This window comes from Lissotriton helveticus, chromosome 6 (assembly GCF_964261635.1).
Source record: "Lissotriton helveticus chromosome 6, aLisHel1.1, whole genome shotgun sequence".
NCBI classification, from domain to species: domain Eukaryota; kingdom Metazoa; phylum Chordata; class Amphibia; order Caudata; family Salamandridae; genus Lissotriton; species Lissotriton helveticus.
Genome location: NC_136067.1, coordinates 180504088 through 180521336, shown reverse-complemented (window position 1 = coordinate 180521336; position 17249 = coordinate 180504088). Strand labels below are relative to the sequence as shown.

At 46.2% G+C, this 17249-nt stretch overlaps 1 protein-coding gene across 1 annotated transcript in view; it reads right to left on the bottom strand.

Annotated features, from left to right (window-relative positions):
- TRAM2 (translocation associated membrane protein 2) overlaps positions 1-17249 on the bottom strand; it is a 416036-nt gene that overhangs the window by 15451 nt on the left and 383336 nt on the right. The window contains exon 10 of the mRNA XM_078647585.1: positions 1843-2018. Within this exon, the coding sequence (XP_078503711.1) occupies positions 1843-2018 (176 nt within the window). The remainder of the gene's footprint in view (positions 1-1842; positions 2019-17249) is intronic.

The following is a 17249-nucleotide window of genomic DNA, read 5'->3' as shown; positions in this document are numbered from 1 at the left end:
TAAGCAAACCCAACTGACAATGGTGGTTTGAGCTCTCCACAGCCACCCTCGTCACTCAACATTTCACCACGTACCTCTCTCCAGTACAGCCGAAGCTGTGCACAACTCCATGCCCCATGACAGAAGTCTGTGGGCGTTTTCTCGCAATTAATGCAACCCAGTGATCTCGTGGAATATGACCTATGGAGTCGGACTGGGTCAGGTAAGCTTGATAAAGAAAATAAAAGTGCACTAATTTAAAGCAGGCACTACTTGCCGCCTCGCGCACCTGTGCTCACGCCCTGCGCCATTTATAGTCTATCAGTGGGGTATCCACCTCCCAGCCCCACGCTTCTCGTCTCATGGCTCCTACCCCACTCATACATTTTTCGGGAGAAGCGGAGGACCAGGTAGGTGCAGCAAGCGTGTCGCACTCGAGAATCTTTAGCACACTGGTGTGCGGCACCTCATGGGGCGTCTTAATTTGCAGTCTTAGGTTGGACATCCAACGCCAAGACCAGTAGGTACCACTGTTAGGGTACTTCTGTCGATACAAGTGTGGGGTAGGAAATTCACCCATATTTATTGTCCTGAAGAAGCACCACAGATCCTTTTTGACCACTGGGGGCACGAAACATGTTGACCAGAGTTTGACCCTATTAAGGGTTCAAAAACCAGACTACTAAGGTACATTACTACCCCCATGACCAGAGTTTGACTCTATTAAGGGTGCAAAAACCAGACTACTAGGGTTCATTACTACCTCATTGGTAGCACTAAGCTATGAGGTTTTTTAATCAGACAGGGGAATCTAGGCATCAAAGATTAGATGATATCCCCAGTTTTAACTCGCATCACAGCACACTCAACACAACACCACTTAGATACTACTCGCACTCATCAAACAGCAAAAAGTCAAAAGATCTCTGCTAAAGTTTCCCTTTGGGAGACCCGTAGGCCACTGCTGCTTTGGCACCATGCCAGTAAGGGTAGCACTAAGGCCTAATGGTTTGTTTTTTCAGCCAAATCAGACATTGTCTCACCTGCACCATTTTCTAAATCTGTAGAGACGGTAGGTCTCTTAAATTCAGCTACACTAACCGTCCTATGCCAAACCATGCTGCACCACACACATACATAAAAGAAACAAAATCCTGGACTTATTTCACTTGTGATTCTGAGTCCACTACAGCTTGAACACAGCCCTGATCAGTTTAGAATAACTTGCTTGACACCATAAACCAAGGCTCGCAGAGTATGCTCATGCTTCTTGATCTTTCTGCTGACTCCAACAAGCTGCACCATGAATTGGTCTTTCCATCACCTTACTACAAATCTGAATATATGCTCAAATGATTGATATGTTTTAGATAATTACACCCACAGTGCAAGACTTGAGCACATACCCTCACCCACCTCTCCAATGAGATCTGGAATCGTCAAAGAACCCCTTCATCCTGTTCAACAGCTACACCTAACTTTGGCTGGTACTTTTATGCCGCCCCCACATGAATTTTCAGGCATCCACAGAGGATACACAACTTTACCTTTAAGCCTATTATGGTGAGCATCGCAGTCATTACTCCCAAACGCACTACTCATGACCTTACACTTACTGTCACAGACAGCACTACAATTGACATTGTGGATGACATCAAATATCGCATTATCACTGAATACATCACTGAAGTATTCAATGCATTTAAACACCAAAAATCAATTGGGCTTAACTTTTGATTTTTCCAACATGTTCTGCGATCAAGGACTGGATTCAGGCCCAGGGTTTAGTAAGCAAGTTTACTGAACCACATTGGTGGTGACCAGTGGGCTCTGCATGCTTGCAAGGAAGGTCTAATTACTTACCAGAGTCCCTCTTTATTGGTTTAGACTGCTGCTTGCTCATGGCTGCAGCAGCCACAGTGGCTCTCTTCCTTGCAGCCTGTTCGTTCCAGTACTCCCTCCAACGACGTAGCTGGAAGTGAATGAATCGCCACATCATCCAAGCCTGGGAGAGGCACATCAGGAGAAGCACACAGAGTCTACAAATTACAGAAGCAGAAAATGAGGTCAGAGCACTGCTGAAAGAGCTTACGTTTCGTACTATGATCAAGAATGAATGGAAATGACGTTCCAGGGTCATTTAACAGGCTGCATTTCCTTTCTATGACTAATGAAAACCAGATTGTAAGAAATGAGTTACTTACCTGGAACTGTAGTTCTCCAGTATTGGAAGCTTTCATAGATTCACATGCCTGAATTAGAATAGTGGTTTGAAGAATAAAGACCTGGCAACGAATTTGGTTGCTGCTATTTATTTAGGAGCAGGCTTAGACCCTTGGTTAAATCAATTCTGAGGATCTATTGAAACTAATCATAGATAGCTTGCAAATAGTTTACACAAAACATGCAAGTATTTAGTACATCAGATATGTGAAAAAAACACCAACAAAACAGGTTTAAACAAAATTAAATCAAAAGCAATGAATTATAAACATTCGGAACTATGACATATCATGAAACAGTTAAAGCTGATTTAGTAGCTATTTCAAAACCCAGTTACATGTAAAAGTACACCAGAACAATTTTTGCATGTCGATGGTCCTATTGCTCATTTATTTCCTCATTTTTAGGGCCAATCCCACAGAGGGCTGAATTTTATCTGTTTTCAGCAAAGCCTAGTCTTAATACACTGTACTCAATGTTTTGAGCCTTCAGTGGGTGTTATGTGCGCTGGTTTGTTTTCGGGTATTCAGGTCTGCATGGGAGCAAAAGGGCAAGGGCTTGTCACTTGTCTCTGCATTTAGATTAATGCGCTGTCTGTTTGCGCATCATTTTTAGCATACTCACTAGATATTAGCATTGTCAGTGCACGCTGATGGCCACGCTTCTTTTCGCATTGTTCGCAGATGTTCCGCTAATCTGTGTTGAGAATGTGCATTTTGAGCTGGGTCATTTTTATCTTTAAAACATTGTGACTGTATTATTAGTTTAACTGGTGAATTAATGGTGGCTTACTTTGCTCGGAGCGGTTCACTAGTTCTCAGTGTTACGATGGGTTTTGCTTCCTGCTCGAACACGGTGAGGAAAAGTTTCCACTTGTATGTTTATCTGTAATAGTTAAAAACAGCTTGTAGCTGACGCACATTGAGTTAACTATGCTGTTTTGCGTGATGCTGAGTTCAAAAGCGCCTGTCTCTCCTGACTTTCATATGTTTGTTCGGGGACTATAGCTTCCGTATTCTCTCCTCGATAGGTATCGCGTTTGTTTTTGGCGACTCCTACTTTTATGAAAGTGACGATCACATGATGCTGTGGAACTGTGGGATTTGTAGTTAGTCAGATTTTGGTTTAATTCGTGATCACGCAACAGCATTGTTTCTTGTTAAATGATAAACGATCTTAAATCGGTTGGCAAGTCACATTAGAGCAGAGCACTGTAATGTGTGTGGGAGTTTCTGATTGGGGCAAAACATTTTTAAATGTGTTCGATGAAAGCGATTCATCTGTGTGTGGGCATAGCGTGTAGTCTGTTTAATGGTGATTTGGTTTGAAACGGGTTAAACTAATAATACAGTCACAATGTTTTAAAGATAAAAATGACCCAGCTCGGGGAGGAGCCAAGCTCGCGATCGTAATGGTCGCTCTGTAGCTCGGCTCCGTCAGCCTTCCGGCCTGACTCGCAAATCCTGCCATATATCCTGCCCCGGGACGATGCACTCGAGCAGAGATTGAAACGCAACGTGTTGCTCTTACTCACCGTCTGACCTGGAGGCTCCTACGTGCCGCGACTCCGAAGTTGTGCCCCCTGAGGAACCAGGGCCTCCGCAGTGATGAAGCCGGGGCCTCGCCTATTGGACCCAGCCTGGCATTGTTGTACACGTCGGCCCCGGCCGAGAGCGTTAGCCGCTGGCGGGAGACCGTTGTGCGAACATTCCGGTGGTCCTGATCCGGATTTGCCTTGGCGGCCGTGGAGCTGGTGTGGGGCACGGTGTACCGAGGGCTGCTCGTGTGAGGGGGGCCCCCCTGCCGCGGCTCCGTCCATCCATCTTGGAGCCTCGCGCCCGGGATCTGCTCTTCGACCACGCCAAAGGTATTGCAGGCTGCAACCCGACTGTGGCGGCTCTCCTTTCGGCACCAAGGCTGCCTTAGCGGGACCCCCTTGGTTTCTATGGAGGTCCGCATCTGAGGCCCTGATCCGGGAGTCGTGGGAGGTGGTGACGAGCCTGACTCCACAAAATGGCGGCCATCGAGATAGACCGTGGATATCCTCCGGACGGCGGACCTGGACTACTGGACTGTACGGGGGCCTGGACATGTGTGCGCGAGCCTACAATCGGCGACGTTCTGGAAGCACTGCGGTCCTTGCATGCGGCCTTGACCCCCATTGCCTCTGGGGTATCGGTGCGGTCCGCCGCCATCTTAGAGGGCCGGTCTCTCACGGTCCCCTCTCGCCTCGGCGATGCTTCTGCCTCACCCCCCTCGGCCGCGCTGAGAACTACTGCCACTGGCAGTCGACAGGTATGCGAACGATTGGCTTCTGAACCTCCTGCTCTTCACTGTTTGGAGTTTGGGGGCCCGGATGTCGTTCTGGGGTCGGATCCTACTCGAGTGTCCGAGAAACATGATGGCTTGCTACATCTATTTGCCTTGATGAGATCGTGTTTCTCCTCTGCAGGGGAGCCCCCGCTTTCCCGAGCGGCGAGACTGAACTCCTGTCTTTTCCTGCCCCTGTTAACATTGTTGGGACACTTGCACTGTATACCCGGACTTTTGGTCTTTTGCTTATGGATTGCCCTCCCTGGCCTACGTCTTCATCGGACTATTTTTTGTTCGTGTGATTGCCTTGCACCGAGTTGTTTGCTTTTCGCTGTCGTGTGGTGGGAGTTGCATGTAGCTAAGGAGGGCCTGGGGTGAGATACATTGCTTCCGGTGGATTTCTGGTATACATATCCGTGGCGAGCTTCCCCGTGTGCATAGTGCGGTGGGTGACCCCCTTGTACGTTTTATGATGCTCGAGTTGTATCGCTTTCGTCTACACGTATTACGATTGACTGGTTGGGCGGAGGGCTGAGGCCGACCATTTTGTTTTTACTTCTTCACTCCTCCCTCACATCTTTTTTGTCTTCTTATTCTTCTTTTTGTCTCCTTATTCTTTTTCTCTTTCGTGTTTCCTACATTTCGGGTTCGGGATTAGGGCGACAGGCACGCTGCTGGGGGTGTAGGCCGTAGCCTTCTGCAGGGGTGCTGGGTGGGATGGGTTTTCTTTCCCGGTTTATTTTCCTTTGTTCTATGGCCCTTTTGTATCCCTTTATAGGAGCGCCGCGGCTGTCCCTGCCTCCCGTGGTATTATGGGGATGGGGTCTGGATTGCTGCTTCTCTCCTTTTGTGGCTATGCTGCGTTTCAGTGCCGACTCCCATCCCTTCCTTGTTGCTCTTCCTTGCTGCTAATACTCCTGCTCTTTCTGTGTCCTTACTACGGGATGCTTGTCTCGGCGCGGCGCTCTTCTCTTTCAGTCTGTATTTTTCTTTTTCCCTCTTTTCTTTCCCCTCCCCTTCTCTTTCTCTCTCTCCCTAGGGTTAGTATGACGGGTTGGCTTTAGTGAAGTTAGTGTTCCGGTTCCATCGTCCTATCTCTGCTGTGCTATTGGGTGGTAGAGGTGCACACGATGAGTCTACTTGTATGTTGATTTGAATTAACCGCATCTGCTTTCGTACTGATGTAGACTGTAGTGATAATTTTCCGCATAGCTGCCCCTTTAGTTTTCTTATGGCCAATAGTTTGATCTGGGAACCTGGATTCATTTATACTGTATCCGAGCCTGTTATACTCCTTATTGTAATATTATAAAAATTAACCTTCCTTCTTCCTGTTTGTGGGCCGTCCAGATTCTCCCCCCCCCCCTTCCTTTTTCGAACTGTATTGACTGCATATTATCCTGATTGTATCTGTATATTTTTCTTCTGTATTTTTTGGATTGCTCTATTGTATCGTGGCCGGCCGGTCTGGTTGTAGGCTCAGATTTGTATTTCCTTTTTGTACAAATAAAGGTTTACAAAAAAAAAATTACAAAAAAAAATGACCCAGCTCAAAATACACATTCTCACCACAGATTAGCGGAACATCCGCGAACAATGCAAAAAGAAGCGTGGTCATCAGCGTGCACTGACAATGCTAATATCTAGTGAGTATGCTAAAAATTATGCGCAAACAGACAGCGCATTAATCTAAATGCAGAGACAAGTGACAAGCCCTTGCGCTCCCATGCAGACCTGAATACCCGAAAACAAACCAGCGCACATAATTTGTACTCCGAATAGAGGATTTCCAGAATTACATGAAGGTAAATCCTCGCTACATTAGCGAACCTGGCATGTAAATAGAGAGAAAGAGAGGTCGCTAAGCACCTGTATTTTTTGTTTATTATTAGGTACCCAGTCGTGCGATGAAGAAAAAACGTGAATTACTTGAACGGTTTGGAAACGCGTCGGCATTTGACACTTGTTAAGAATGAACCCCTAAAACCCACTGAAGGCTCAAAACATTGAGTACAGTCTATTAAGACTAGGCTTTGCTGAAAACAGATAAAATTCAGCCCTCTGTGGGATTGGCCCTAAAAATGAGGAAATAAATGAGGAATAGGACCATCGACAGGCAAAAATTGTTCTGGTGTACTTTTACATGTAACTGTGTTTTGAAATAGCTACTAAATCAGCTTTAACTGTTTCATGATATATGTCATAGTTCCGAATGTTTATAATTCATTGCTTTTGATTTCATTTTGTTTAAACCTGTTTTGTTGGTGTTTTTTCACATATCTGATGTACTAAATACTTGCATGTTTTGTGTAAACTATTTACAAGCTATCTATGATTAGTTTCAATAGATCCTCAGAATTGATTTAACCGTGGGTCTAAGCCTGCTCCTAAATAAATAGCAACAACCAAATTCATTGCCAGGTCTTTATTTTTCAAACCAGTTCATTGTCCTTCCTGGCCACGTATGGACAAGACCCCCCTAGTATTTAAAGTGAATTAGAATAGTGAGCAGTAACATCACAAAGCACATTTGTTCCTTATATTTCAACCTTGTGCAACACAACTTGTGTATTATAAAGCTTAGTACAGTATCATAAATGTGGTTTTGTAAACAAGACAAGAGGGTGGAGGGATGTAAAAAAGGCTCACCATCACTGGATGATGTTTCTCAGCACCGCTTCTCCTACCGCCGCTTCCGTCTCTGTGGCTGTTTCCAAGCAGTAGTGCTTGGTAAATGAGTGCCTAGATGCCCAGGTAGCTGCTCTGCAGATATCCTGCATAGGCACTCCTGCATATAACGCCATGGACGTGGACACTGCTCTCGTCGAATGGGCACAAACTCGTGAGTTCAGAGGCTTCCCAGCAGCTTGATGACTAAACAATTGCACTGGAAATCCATCTGGCAATTCCACGTTTTGATAAAGGAAAACCTTTCCTGGGTGTACTGAAGGCGACAAAGAGCTGTGAAGATTTTCGAAAACCTTTGGTTTCTTTAAGATACAACTTGAGACATTTCTGAACGTCTAATGAATGTAAGACTCTTTCCGCCGCTGTTGTAGGATGAGGAAAGAATCGTTTCAACATCAATGGCTCATTCAAATGGAAATCAGTAGGCACCTCAGGAATAAATCTTGGATTAGTCCTCAGAATCATTCTGTCCTCTTTGAACTGCAAAAAAGGGTCTCGAATTGTGAGAGCTTGTAGTTCTCCTACCCTCCTAGCTGAAGTTAGAGCGAGGAGAAGCACCACTTTCCAATATAAAAATCTAAGGTCCGCTTTGTGTATGGGTTCGAAAGGTTGTTTCATCAATTGAGACAATACTATGTTGAGATTCCAGAGCGGTGGCGGAGGTTTTATTGGAGGGAAAACCCTGAATAATCCCTTCATAAACTGCTTGATGATCCTGGCTGACCATAAGGAAGGGCCTGATACAGATCTCTTGTATCGGGATATTGCAGCTAAATGCACTTTTAAAGAAAAGTGAGCTAATCCAGACTTTGCCAACTGCAAGATGTATGGGATGATTTCATGAGGTGCCGTCGTCAAAGGATGGGCACAATTCCGTTGACACCAGAGACAAAACCTCTTCCACTTCATCCTGTAGGTTTTGTTTGTGCTCTCTGCCATAGCCTTCGATAGGATGTTGCTGCACTCCTGCTAAATATTCAGATGTTGGAACTCACAGTGCTCAGGAGAAAGGCTGCTAGGATTTCGGGTCCGGATGGAGCACTGGTCCCCGGAATATTGTCAGGAGCGATGGTATCGGCTGGAGGCGAATAGGTTGCGCTTCTGACAGCAGCAGAAGCTCCGGGAACCAGTGCTGTCTGGGCCACCAAGGGGCTATCAGGACCAGCCTGCTCGGTTCCTTCCTTATTTTCCTGAGGACCCTTGGCAGGAGGGGAATCGGGGGGGGGAAAAGCGTAGGCAAAGACGTCGAACCATGCCATCGAAAACGCATTCCCCCAGGATCCCCCCTGGGGAAGCCAGCTTGCGAAGAACCGGCATTTCTTGTTCTCCCTTGTGGCGAAGCGGTCCACCGTTGGTTTGCCCCATGTTCGAAAAATGCTGTCCAGGACTTCCTGGTCCAACTCCCACTCGTGGTAGGAAGTTTTGAGCCTGCTGAGAGTATCTGCTTTGGTGTTCTGATTCCCTGGTAGGTGTTCTGCAGACATGGATATTCCTTGTTGTAGAACCCATTTCCATATGTTCTGCGCTTCTTGAGAAAGGGAGAGAGATCTTGTGCCTCCTTGCTTGTTTAAGTAGTGCATCGCAGTTGTGTTGTCTGTTCTTATCAACACGGACAAACCTCTGATTCGTGGCAGGAAAGCCAGCAACGCGAGGCGCACTGTTCCTAGTTCCAGCAAGTTTATGTGCAGAGGTTGTTCTTCTAACTTCCATCGACTGCTGACCTGCAGGTCCTGCAGAAAAGCCCCCCATCCTTCCAGGGACGCCTCTGTAGTAACTACCAATGGGGCTGGAGCCGTAAGAAATGAGAGTCCTTGAGAGACGTTTTGCTGTTACATCCACCACGTTGCTGCCTGCAGCATGACCGGTGTCACTCACCACATCCTCGAAGGATCCCTGTGCTTGACGCCATTGGAGGTCGAGCTGTTCTTGTAATGGCCACATTCTTAATCTGCAGTGAGGCACGAGGGGAATACAAGATGACATTATCCCCAGCAATGATTTGTACCTGCGTACTGAAAGATACTTTCTTTTTAGAAATCTCTGGAAGTGGGACACTATTTTTTGTTTTCTTTTTGTGTCTCTAAGATTGCTCCCAGAAAAGTTATCTGTTTCTTTGGTTGAAGGGATGATTTTTTCTTGTGCAGAGTCAATCCCAGCTTGGTAAACAAGTCTATGAACGCCCCCGTTGATGCTCTGGTTAGTGCTTCTGTTGGTGCCTTGACTAACCAGTCGTCTAGATAAGGAAAAACTTGATGTTTTTGTTTCCTTAAAACAGCCGCCACTGGAGCCAGGCATTTTGTGAACACTCTTGGGGCTGATTTGAGGCCAAAAGGCACTACCAATAATTGGTGATGTTCCCCAGCCACCATGAAACAAAGGTACTGCCTGTGTGCAGGATGGATCGGGACGTGAAAGTACGCGTCTTGTAAGTCCAAGGTGGTTATATGATCCCCTGGGTTTAAAAGTAAAAGGATGTCCTGTAGAGAAATCATCCGGAATGACTTTTTTTTGAGATAGGTATTCAGGGATCTGAAATCCAGTATAGAACACCATTGTAGGATGTTTTTCCTGACCAGAAAAAAAAAAAACAGGAGTAAAATCCTTCTCCTTTTTGAGAATTCGGTACCGGTTGTATTGCTCCCTTTCGGAGCATTGTCCGAATCTCCTTCTGGATTTGATGCAAATGATTGACCTTGTGATGCATCGGTGGCATCTGAGGGGGTGTCTGAAGAAATTCTAGAGTGTGGCCGAATCGAATAATGTTGAGGACCCAACGGTCCAGGGTTATTATTTGCCAATTGTGAAGAAAACAGGAAATGTTTCCACCCAGGGGAACATACGATCTCAGTGTATCCGGTGTGATTAGCATTCGCAGGTTGTCATTGTCGTCGGGCGTCCTTACCCTGACGACCTCCTCTACCTCTTGGAGCGGATTTGGAATAACTTCCCGATTGTTGCTGTGTGTACTGCTGACGGTAGGGTTGAGAAGTGGAGGTATAAGAAGAATATCTCCCTTGCCGATATCCTCCTCTGTATGATTTTTGGCCCCTACCCTTAAAGCCATGAAGAGGAACCTTTCTGTATTGCAGAATTCCCAAAGCTTTGGCATTATCAGTGTCTTTCTTGATACTCGGCTGCGCGTCATCCACGTGCTTGCCGAATAAGTCTTCGCCGTTGAACGGAAGATCCAAGATTTTATTTTGGACCTACGGTCTGAATGCCGTAGCCCTTAACCACCCTTGTCTGCGCAGCACCGCCACTCCTCCAAGAGACCTGAAAGCTGTAGTCGCTATATCCATAGCGCAGTCTATGATTTCCACCGAAGTCCTTTCTCCCTCCAAAATAATCTTTCTGGCTTCTTGCTTCTCCGCATCCAGCACGTGGTCAATATAAGGTGACAGATCGCACCACATTTGCCTGTCGTACCTTCCCAGGATGGCTAGAGCATTTGCGGCCTTTACTAACAGAGCTGACATCGAAGAAAATCTCTTCCCTACGTTGTTCAGCCTTCTTCCTTCTCTGTCCGGGGGTGTTGTAAACGGAGCGGACGGGTTTCTCGATTTCTGCTGCGCCGCTTGTGTAATCACCGAATCCTGTTTGGGGTGACCCAAAAGGCAGGCTGGGGAATATGCCGATGCTTTATACTTTTTGTCTAATCTCGCGAGTACTGGGGTCACTGTAGCTGGTGATTCCATCACCTTTAGGCCTTCCTCCCAAATATGACTCACAATCGGCAAAGATCGAACCGATTGGCGATAGGTTTCTTTAAAGTCATATAAAAAGCATTCAGCCTTATCCTCCGACATGTAAAGCGAGAATCTTTTAGTGGCCCTTTCCATCAGGTTATGAAACCCCCCAATGTCCTCTGGTGGGGAATCCACGGGTTTCGGTGAAGGGGACGAAGGTGAAGGAATGAGGTAATCGTCCCTATCCTTGCTAGGATTCATAATCTCCCCATCCTCATGTTCCTCATCAGTAGTGTCAGGATTCCGCTGAGGTCTCGATAGCGGAGACTTAGGCAAAGGCTCTGGCAAGATCTCTCGTCTGCGCACCGGCGTACCCGGTACAGAGTGTGGCCGAGGTGTAACGTCAGGGATTTACTTAGTTGTTTGAGGTGTAGGATATTTCCTTCTATAATCTTCCAGCATGGATTGAAGATCTCTCAACAACGAAATGGGCACACTTGTCATCTCTTCTCGTTGTTCCTGGTGGTGGTGATGTTGGGGATAACTCTGAACAACCTCATACTCATCTTGTGAGTCCACTTTCTGGTACTTAACCTTTAGTTGAGATGGGCTGCTAGCATATCTGAAAGGACGACCATTATCCTCTTCCTCCGAATCTTCTTTCTCCAGAAGGTGAGAAGGAACCAATGGAGATACTTTACTTGGCGATGTAACTTCTGGCGTTATTTGTTTTTTCCGTCGTCGACGAGGAAATCATAACCATCGACGCTATCGTAGACGTTGTCGTCACCGTCGTCGGTCCCATGGTCGATGTCGTTATCGACGATCCCGTCGACAACATGGTCATCACCGCCTTCGTCGACGAAGGGCTCGTCGTCGACGGCGGAAGCGTCAACGGCAATACAGCCTTTACCCTCAGTTTTTGTCGATGACGATGGTGTTTTCGTCGACGATGTTCTCTTCGTCGACGACGCAGCTTTTTTCACCTCAGAAGGTGTAGAAAAAGATTTTTTGATGGTAATTTTTACGTTCGGAGGGGAGGAGATTTCGACGGCTCTGATGAAGTCTTCTTAGCCTGTTTCTCCTCTGAAGCATGACCCTTCTTTCTCCTTAGACTTTCCTGAGGGAGATTTTGAGGGACTGCGACCCGAAGTCCCTGGTGTGGTCTTTTTAGGTTTTTTTTCCGGTCTCTCACCTAAGGTATAAGCCTGTGGAGATCTGCTCCGCTTTTGAGATCTCTTGGATGATGTTGACTCCTCCTCACTGTCACTTGAGAGGATCTCCTTCCTGGCCTTCTGGAGCCAGAGTAGAAGCCTTCCTTCACGATCTCTCAAGGTCTTATTGGAGAAAGTGCGACAAATCTTACACTCCTTCGCCTGATGATCTGGGTAAAGGCAATATATACAGTCTTCATGAGGATCATCTGTATAAAGCCTTTTCATAGAGTAGGTGGCACAAACTCTAAATAAGCTTTTCTTCTCCTCGTCAGCCATGGTAGAAGAAATAGAGAAGTTTCCAAAAACTCAATCTAGAAAAAGGGGAACCCCCAAATTCCAGTCAAAGAGTATAAAATGAAGATTTTGAGCAGAGCTCAAAGGAGACTCCTTAGCACAACGTGCGGTAGAAAATCTGAGGGGCAAGAGGTTCTCTCAGGAGTGTTCTAGAGGGTGAGGACAGCTGATTGGTTTAGGGAAAAGTTTGGGCCTTTTTTTACATAACGAAGGGTATGGGTTGCAAAAGGAAAATGGGCCTAGGCCTCTTTTCAGTTTGCTATACTGCTATGCATTGCTTTTTTATATACCGGAGACTCCCGTCTCGACGACGGGGAATAATTCAGGCATGTGAATCTATGAAAGTTCCAATACTGGAGTAACTTTAGGTTACAATTACAACAGGCAACGTGGCTATTTCTCAGCTTTTAATGTGATAACTAACGATGGAAGATCTTTTCTACTAGGAGTATTCTTTTCCATTTGGGTCGCTCTACTCAAGTGAAAGCCAATTAGGTCAATAAATGCAGACTTTCACAATTTTGTTGGCTATTTGGTTTATTATAGGTCAGTAATGTGATATGATATAGGTCTAAAATTGATTAGCAAGTTTATTAGTACTAAATTCTTTAGATTACTCGTATTTTATGAAGCTCATTTCAATACTTTTAGTTAAGGCTACCTAAAAATTATATGCACCAACTGCACGGGTTATCCATTGGCACAGACTGGGTGCTGCTCATATTCTGACACAGGTATCATGTGTGTCACCCAGGCTATAGGTTTCCTGCACTGGACCCCATTTTGAAAACATCAATTCAAAGCTCTCCAGGCAGTACACAGTGGTTCACTCACATGCAAAACTTTTCCTCCAAAGTTCGACTCAAAAGCTTCACATTCAGGAAGACAAGATATCTCTGTACTGGCTGCCAACCCAGGAAATGCTCCACTATTGAAGACCCGCCTCTCTCACCATTGGTTATGGACCTAGAGCATAATCTTGAGCAATCATGGGCACCTACAACTCATACTTTTATCATCTGCACACGGAGGCAGCCATGTTGGCAATTTTGATGCTTTATAAATCCCCCCCACCATTCCAATATTACAGTTGTGTTATATGGATTGATGAAAAAGTTACTTATCTACCATAACACCTTTTCTCGAGGATACTCTTATCTAGCCTCAGATACCTCACTTTAAAGGCCCCCGATCCTTCCAACATAGACCTCCCCCCTCACCAGTCTGCCCACACTATCGGATGTGGGGCCTTCCATAATCAGACTGTGTCAGTGGATTCTAATTCAATATAGACCGAGCGAGTCGATTCCACAGAACAAGGAGGGTCTGTGGTTAGATAAGAGTATCCACCAGAAAGAGCATTACCAAAGGTAAGTAACTTGTTCATTTGATTGATACTTCTAACAGAAGATTAATCGCCTTGTGATATATGCAGTATCTCCACAGATGGGGAGCCTGTGAAAATTTTTGGGTGGAAACATGTGGGTCAGTCCTTTTAAGAAAGGCATCACAACAGGTGATTTAAACAGAGATGGCTGATCAGGTAACCGTAAAAAGGCTGACAAAGCGGCAAATAACCTTTTGTCACCACAGCAAGGCCTTGCAAGATCAAAAGCAGTTAGCTGTCACTGGTCAATCTCCAGGCATGACATTATGGGTTGTGCAGGACCCTGCACTGGTGCGGTGAAAGAAGATCTTCCCGCAGAATCAAGCAGGATTGGAGAACAGGAGCTCATGGCCAGATGTTTTGGGTGCCATAATCTCCTGGCCCAATTCAAAGTCATTGAGATTACTTGAGCCCAGTCGGTCCTTACCTTCTTCAGAATTTTGTTTGGGAGTGGTAGCGGAAGAAGGGCATAAAGAAGCCCCGACCTCCAGTCCAACCGAAAGGCATCTCAGGGGAGAACTGCTTTAGGAACTTCAGCGCGCAAATGTTTGGACACTGCATGTTTTCAGTGGTTGTGAAAATATCAAGACTGGGTTCTCCCCATCGCTGGAAGATGCTCTGTGCAATCTCGGAGAGCAGCAGCTGTGCATGATCTGGTTGGCAACGTCAGATGCAGTTGCCCGCCCTGGCGTTTAAAGATCCTGCCACGTGTTATAGGACCAGTGAGATGACCTGAGGATTCAGCTAGCCTCAGAGGTGTGCAGCCACTTTGCACAGGACCCAAGACCGCACCCTAGTTGCAGTACCTCATGGGGGTGGTGTCTGCTGCACCAGTTCCCCTTTGACAGAAGGGATGAAAGCTTTAGTGACAAACAAATCACCTGCAACTCCAACAGGTGGATGTGGAGCAAGGTTTCTGCTAGTGACCAGACTCCCCTGATCTCCCACCTGTCACAGTAAGCCTCCCTAACCCAGCAACAATGCTTGCGTCACAACCATTAGTTCTAGGTGTGGTAAGGGGGGGGAGGGGCGGAGTCTGCTACCGGTGCCAATGCAGTCCAGCAACCTCCAGTGCAGATCTTTCGCAGTCTACTTGGACACTTGGATGGAATGCTTGGTGAGCTCACTGGGATTTCAGATCTCAGTGCAGATCTGGCATGTGCCACCTGGTGTGGTCTACTAGCAGGAGGCAAATAGGCCAAGAAGCCTCAGAGCGGCTCTCATTGAAACATCGGGAATGTACCCTAAATAAAATGGGCTCATTGAGACAGATGGAAAGTTCAAAACAGCACAGTGTTCAGGATGGCTCCAATGAAAGGTAGCCTCTGTGAAACAATGGTGTGTGACTTTGGCACATTAGCAGTAAATCCAAGAGGTGTTAACAGATCGGCCTTTGTTTGGAGGTGGCTCATGACTGTTTGAAGCGAGTCCGCCTTGGGCAACTAGTCGTCAAGGTACAGGCAGACTGGTATTCCCAACTGCCTCAGATAGGCAGCAAACACCACCATCACTTCCGTGAACATCAGAGAGGCAATGGTGAAGCCAAAGGTAAACACAGAACTAAAAGTGCTTCTAGACTACCTGAAACCACAAGTAGTGACTGAGATTACAGGGCAGGATGTGAAAATAGGGATCCTGCAAATCCAATGCCACAATCAAGTCACCTGTGTCCAGGGCATACAGAACTTGGACCAGAGTGAGTTTCTTGAACTCTGGCTACAGTGAGCATTATGAACCTGTACTTTTTGAAGAAGTTCAAATGGTGAAGGCTCAAACGGGTTGGGTGCTGCAGGGGGGCAAGGTAGGTCCCACCAGAGCTAGTCTGTGGCATCACAATATTTGTCGATTAACAGGAGGGAAAGATCCTGGTTTTGCCCAAGTCGGTGTCTGTGAGGGCCTCATTGAATGGAAGTGGTGGGTCCAAAGAGGCCTGCCCTGGTGCAGAACCTAATTCAACACATTTGCTTTAACCTTCACTAAGGAAACCTGGAGGTCAAGAACTTCTGCTGCCCTTCTAAGTACCATGGCGAAGAGGCAGATCCCTCCATAGAGAGGCTAAGTGGAGAATTTAGTCAAGTATCTGGGGAGGTGTCAAGACCCACTTGCCCCCGGGAGCTCCAGAAAAAGATTCCTATCATATATTTGCGATTTTTCATCGCCATGTGGCTCCCAGAATCGTAACAATCTGAATGGGGCTGTAGGTGAGGTGGAGCTGAACGGGATGTCGATCAAGTTCACAGCAGATTCGCTTCAGAGAACAAAAACTTTGGGTTCACCCTCTAGTGTTGCTGCCAGTGTGAACATGCAGGAAACTGGTGCAGTATTCAGTAATGGGGAAGGTATTGCCCTGGAGTTACGGTGGAACCCAGAGCAGGGTCTGCAACAGATCTGCTGGCAGTAACCCAACTGGCTGGAGGCCTCCTCAGATCCATGGTGGCCGAAGGCACGCCAGAGGGCTACAGAAGAGTACCAAAAATTCACAACATAGCCTCTTTGAAGCCTTGCATTTTGTGTGACATTGTCGAAGGTCTGGAAAGTCTGGCTGGATCAAGACTAGTGCTAGAGTCAATTTCATGGTGGGCGACTGAGATCTGGAGGCACCCCGATGTTCATGTGACGACATCTGATGAATGGTGGGAAAGGGGCGGGGGGACTTGTGTTTGGAATTTTTCTGTTTCTTTGATTTACCAGCAGATTTGTAGTGGGGTGAAGATATCTCTCAGGAATGGCCTTTGGACCGAGAATGCATCCACGTGTTCGATTTCATTTGGGATTGGGTCTTCCATGCTTTTCTATGGTGCATGGTGTTGTAGAGTTTGGCCACACTGTGCCAAATAGCCTTCAAACTAATTTGAGTACAGTTTCTGAGCGACTTTCAAGTCGTTTGAAGATCCGAGACACCGGAGACAGACCTTGTGCAGATCAGTCATTGACATCTGTTTGTGTCAATCTTTACAGTGTTTGAACCCAGTCGTTTGCACAGGAGTGACATTTTTTTAAGAGAATGTTCTGTTAGTGACACATCTCGAAGGAGCGAGCTTTGGTTCCCTATTGGAAGGGTGGAAAGAAGGAACAAGCATCCACGCGCAGAGGTGGCGGTTATATTGTGTCCCTAACGGCATTTCTGGAGCAAGGAGGAAAAAAAGTGGAGCCACATAACTCCACCTATCTGCGCATAAGGGAAATGCTGAGAAATATCTTCAAATCCAGTCTTTTGTTATTTACAAGGTGATGAATCTACAGACAGAGCATCCATCAGAAATATTTTGCACTTATGCTTGCCTCCACTCTTTATACAACTTGAGAGTACCACTTCTTCAGTGGGACAAGAATAGAATGAACAGTTGGCTTTCTTTTGACTTAACATAAGAAGGCAATATCATTTTAACGTTTGCAAAAATATTGATGCTCCTATTATCATTTTAACGTTTGCAAAAATATTGATGCTCCTATTACCATTTA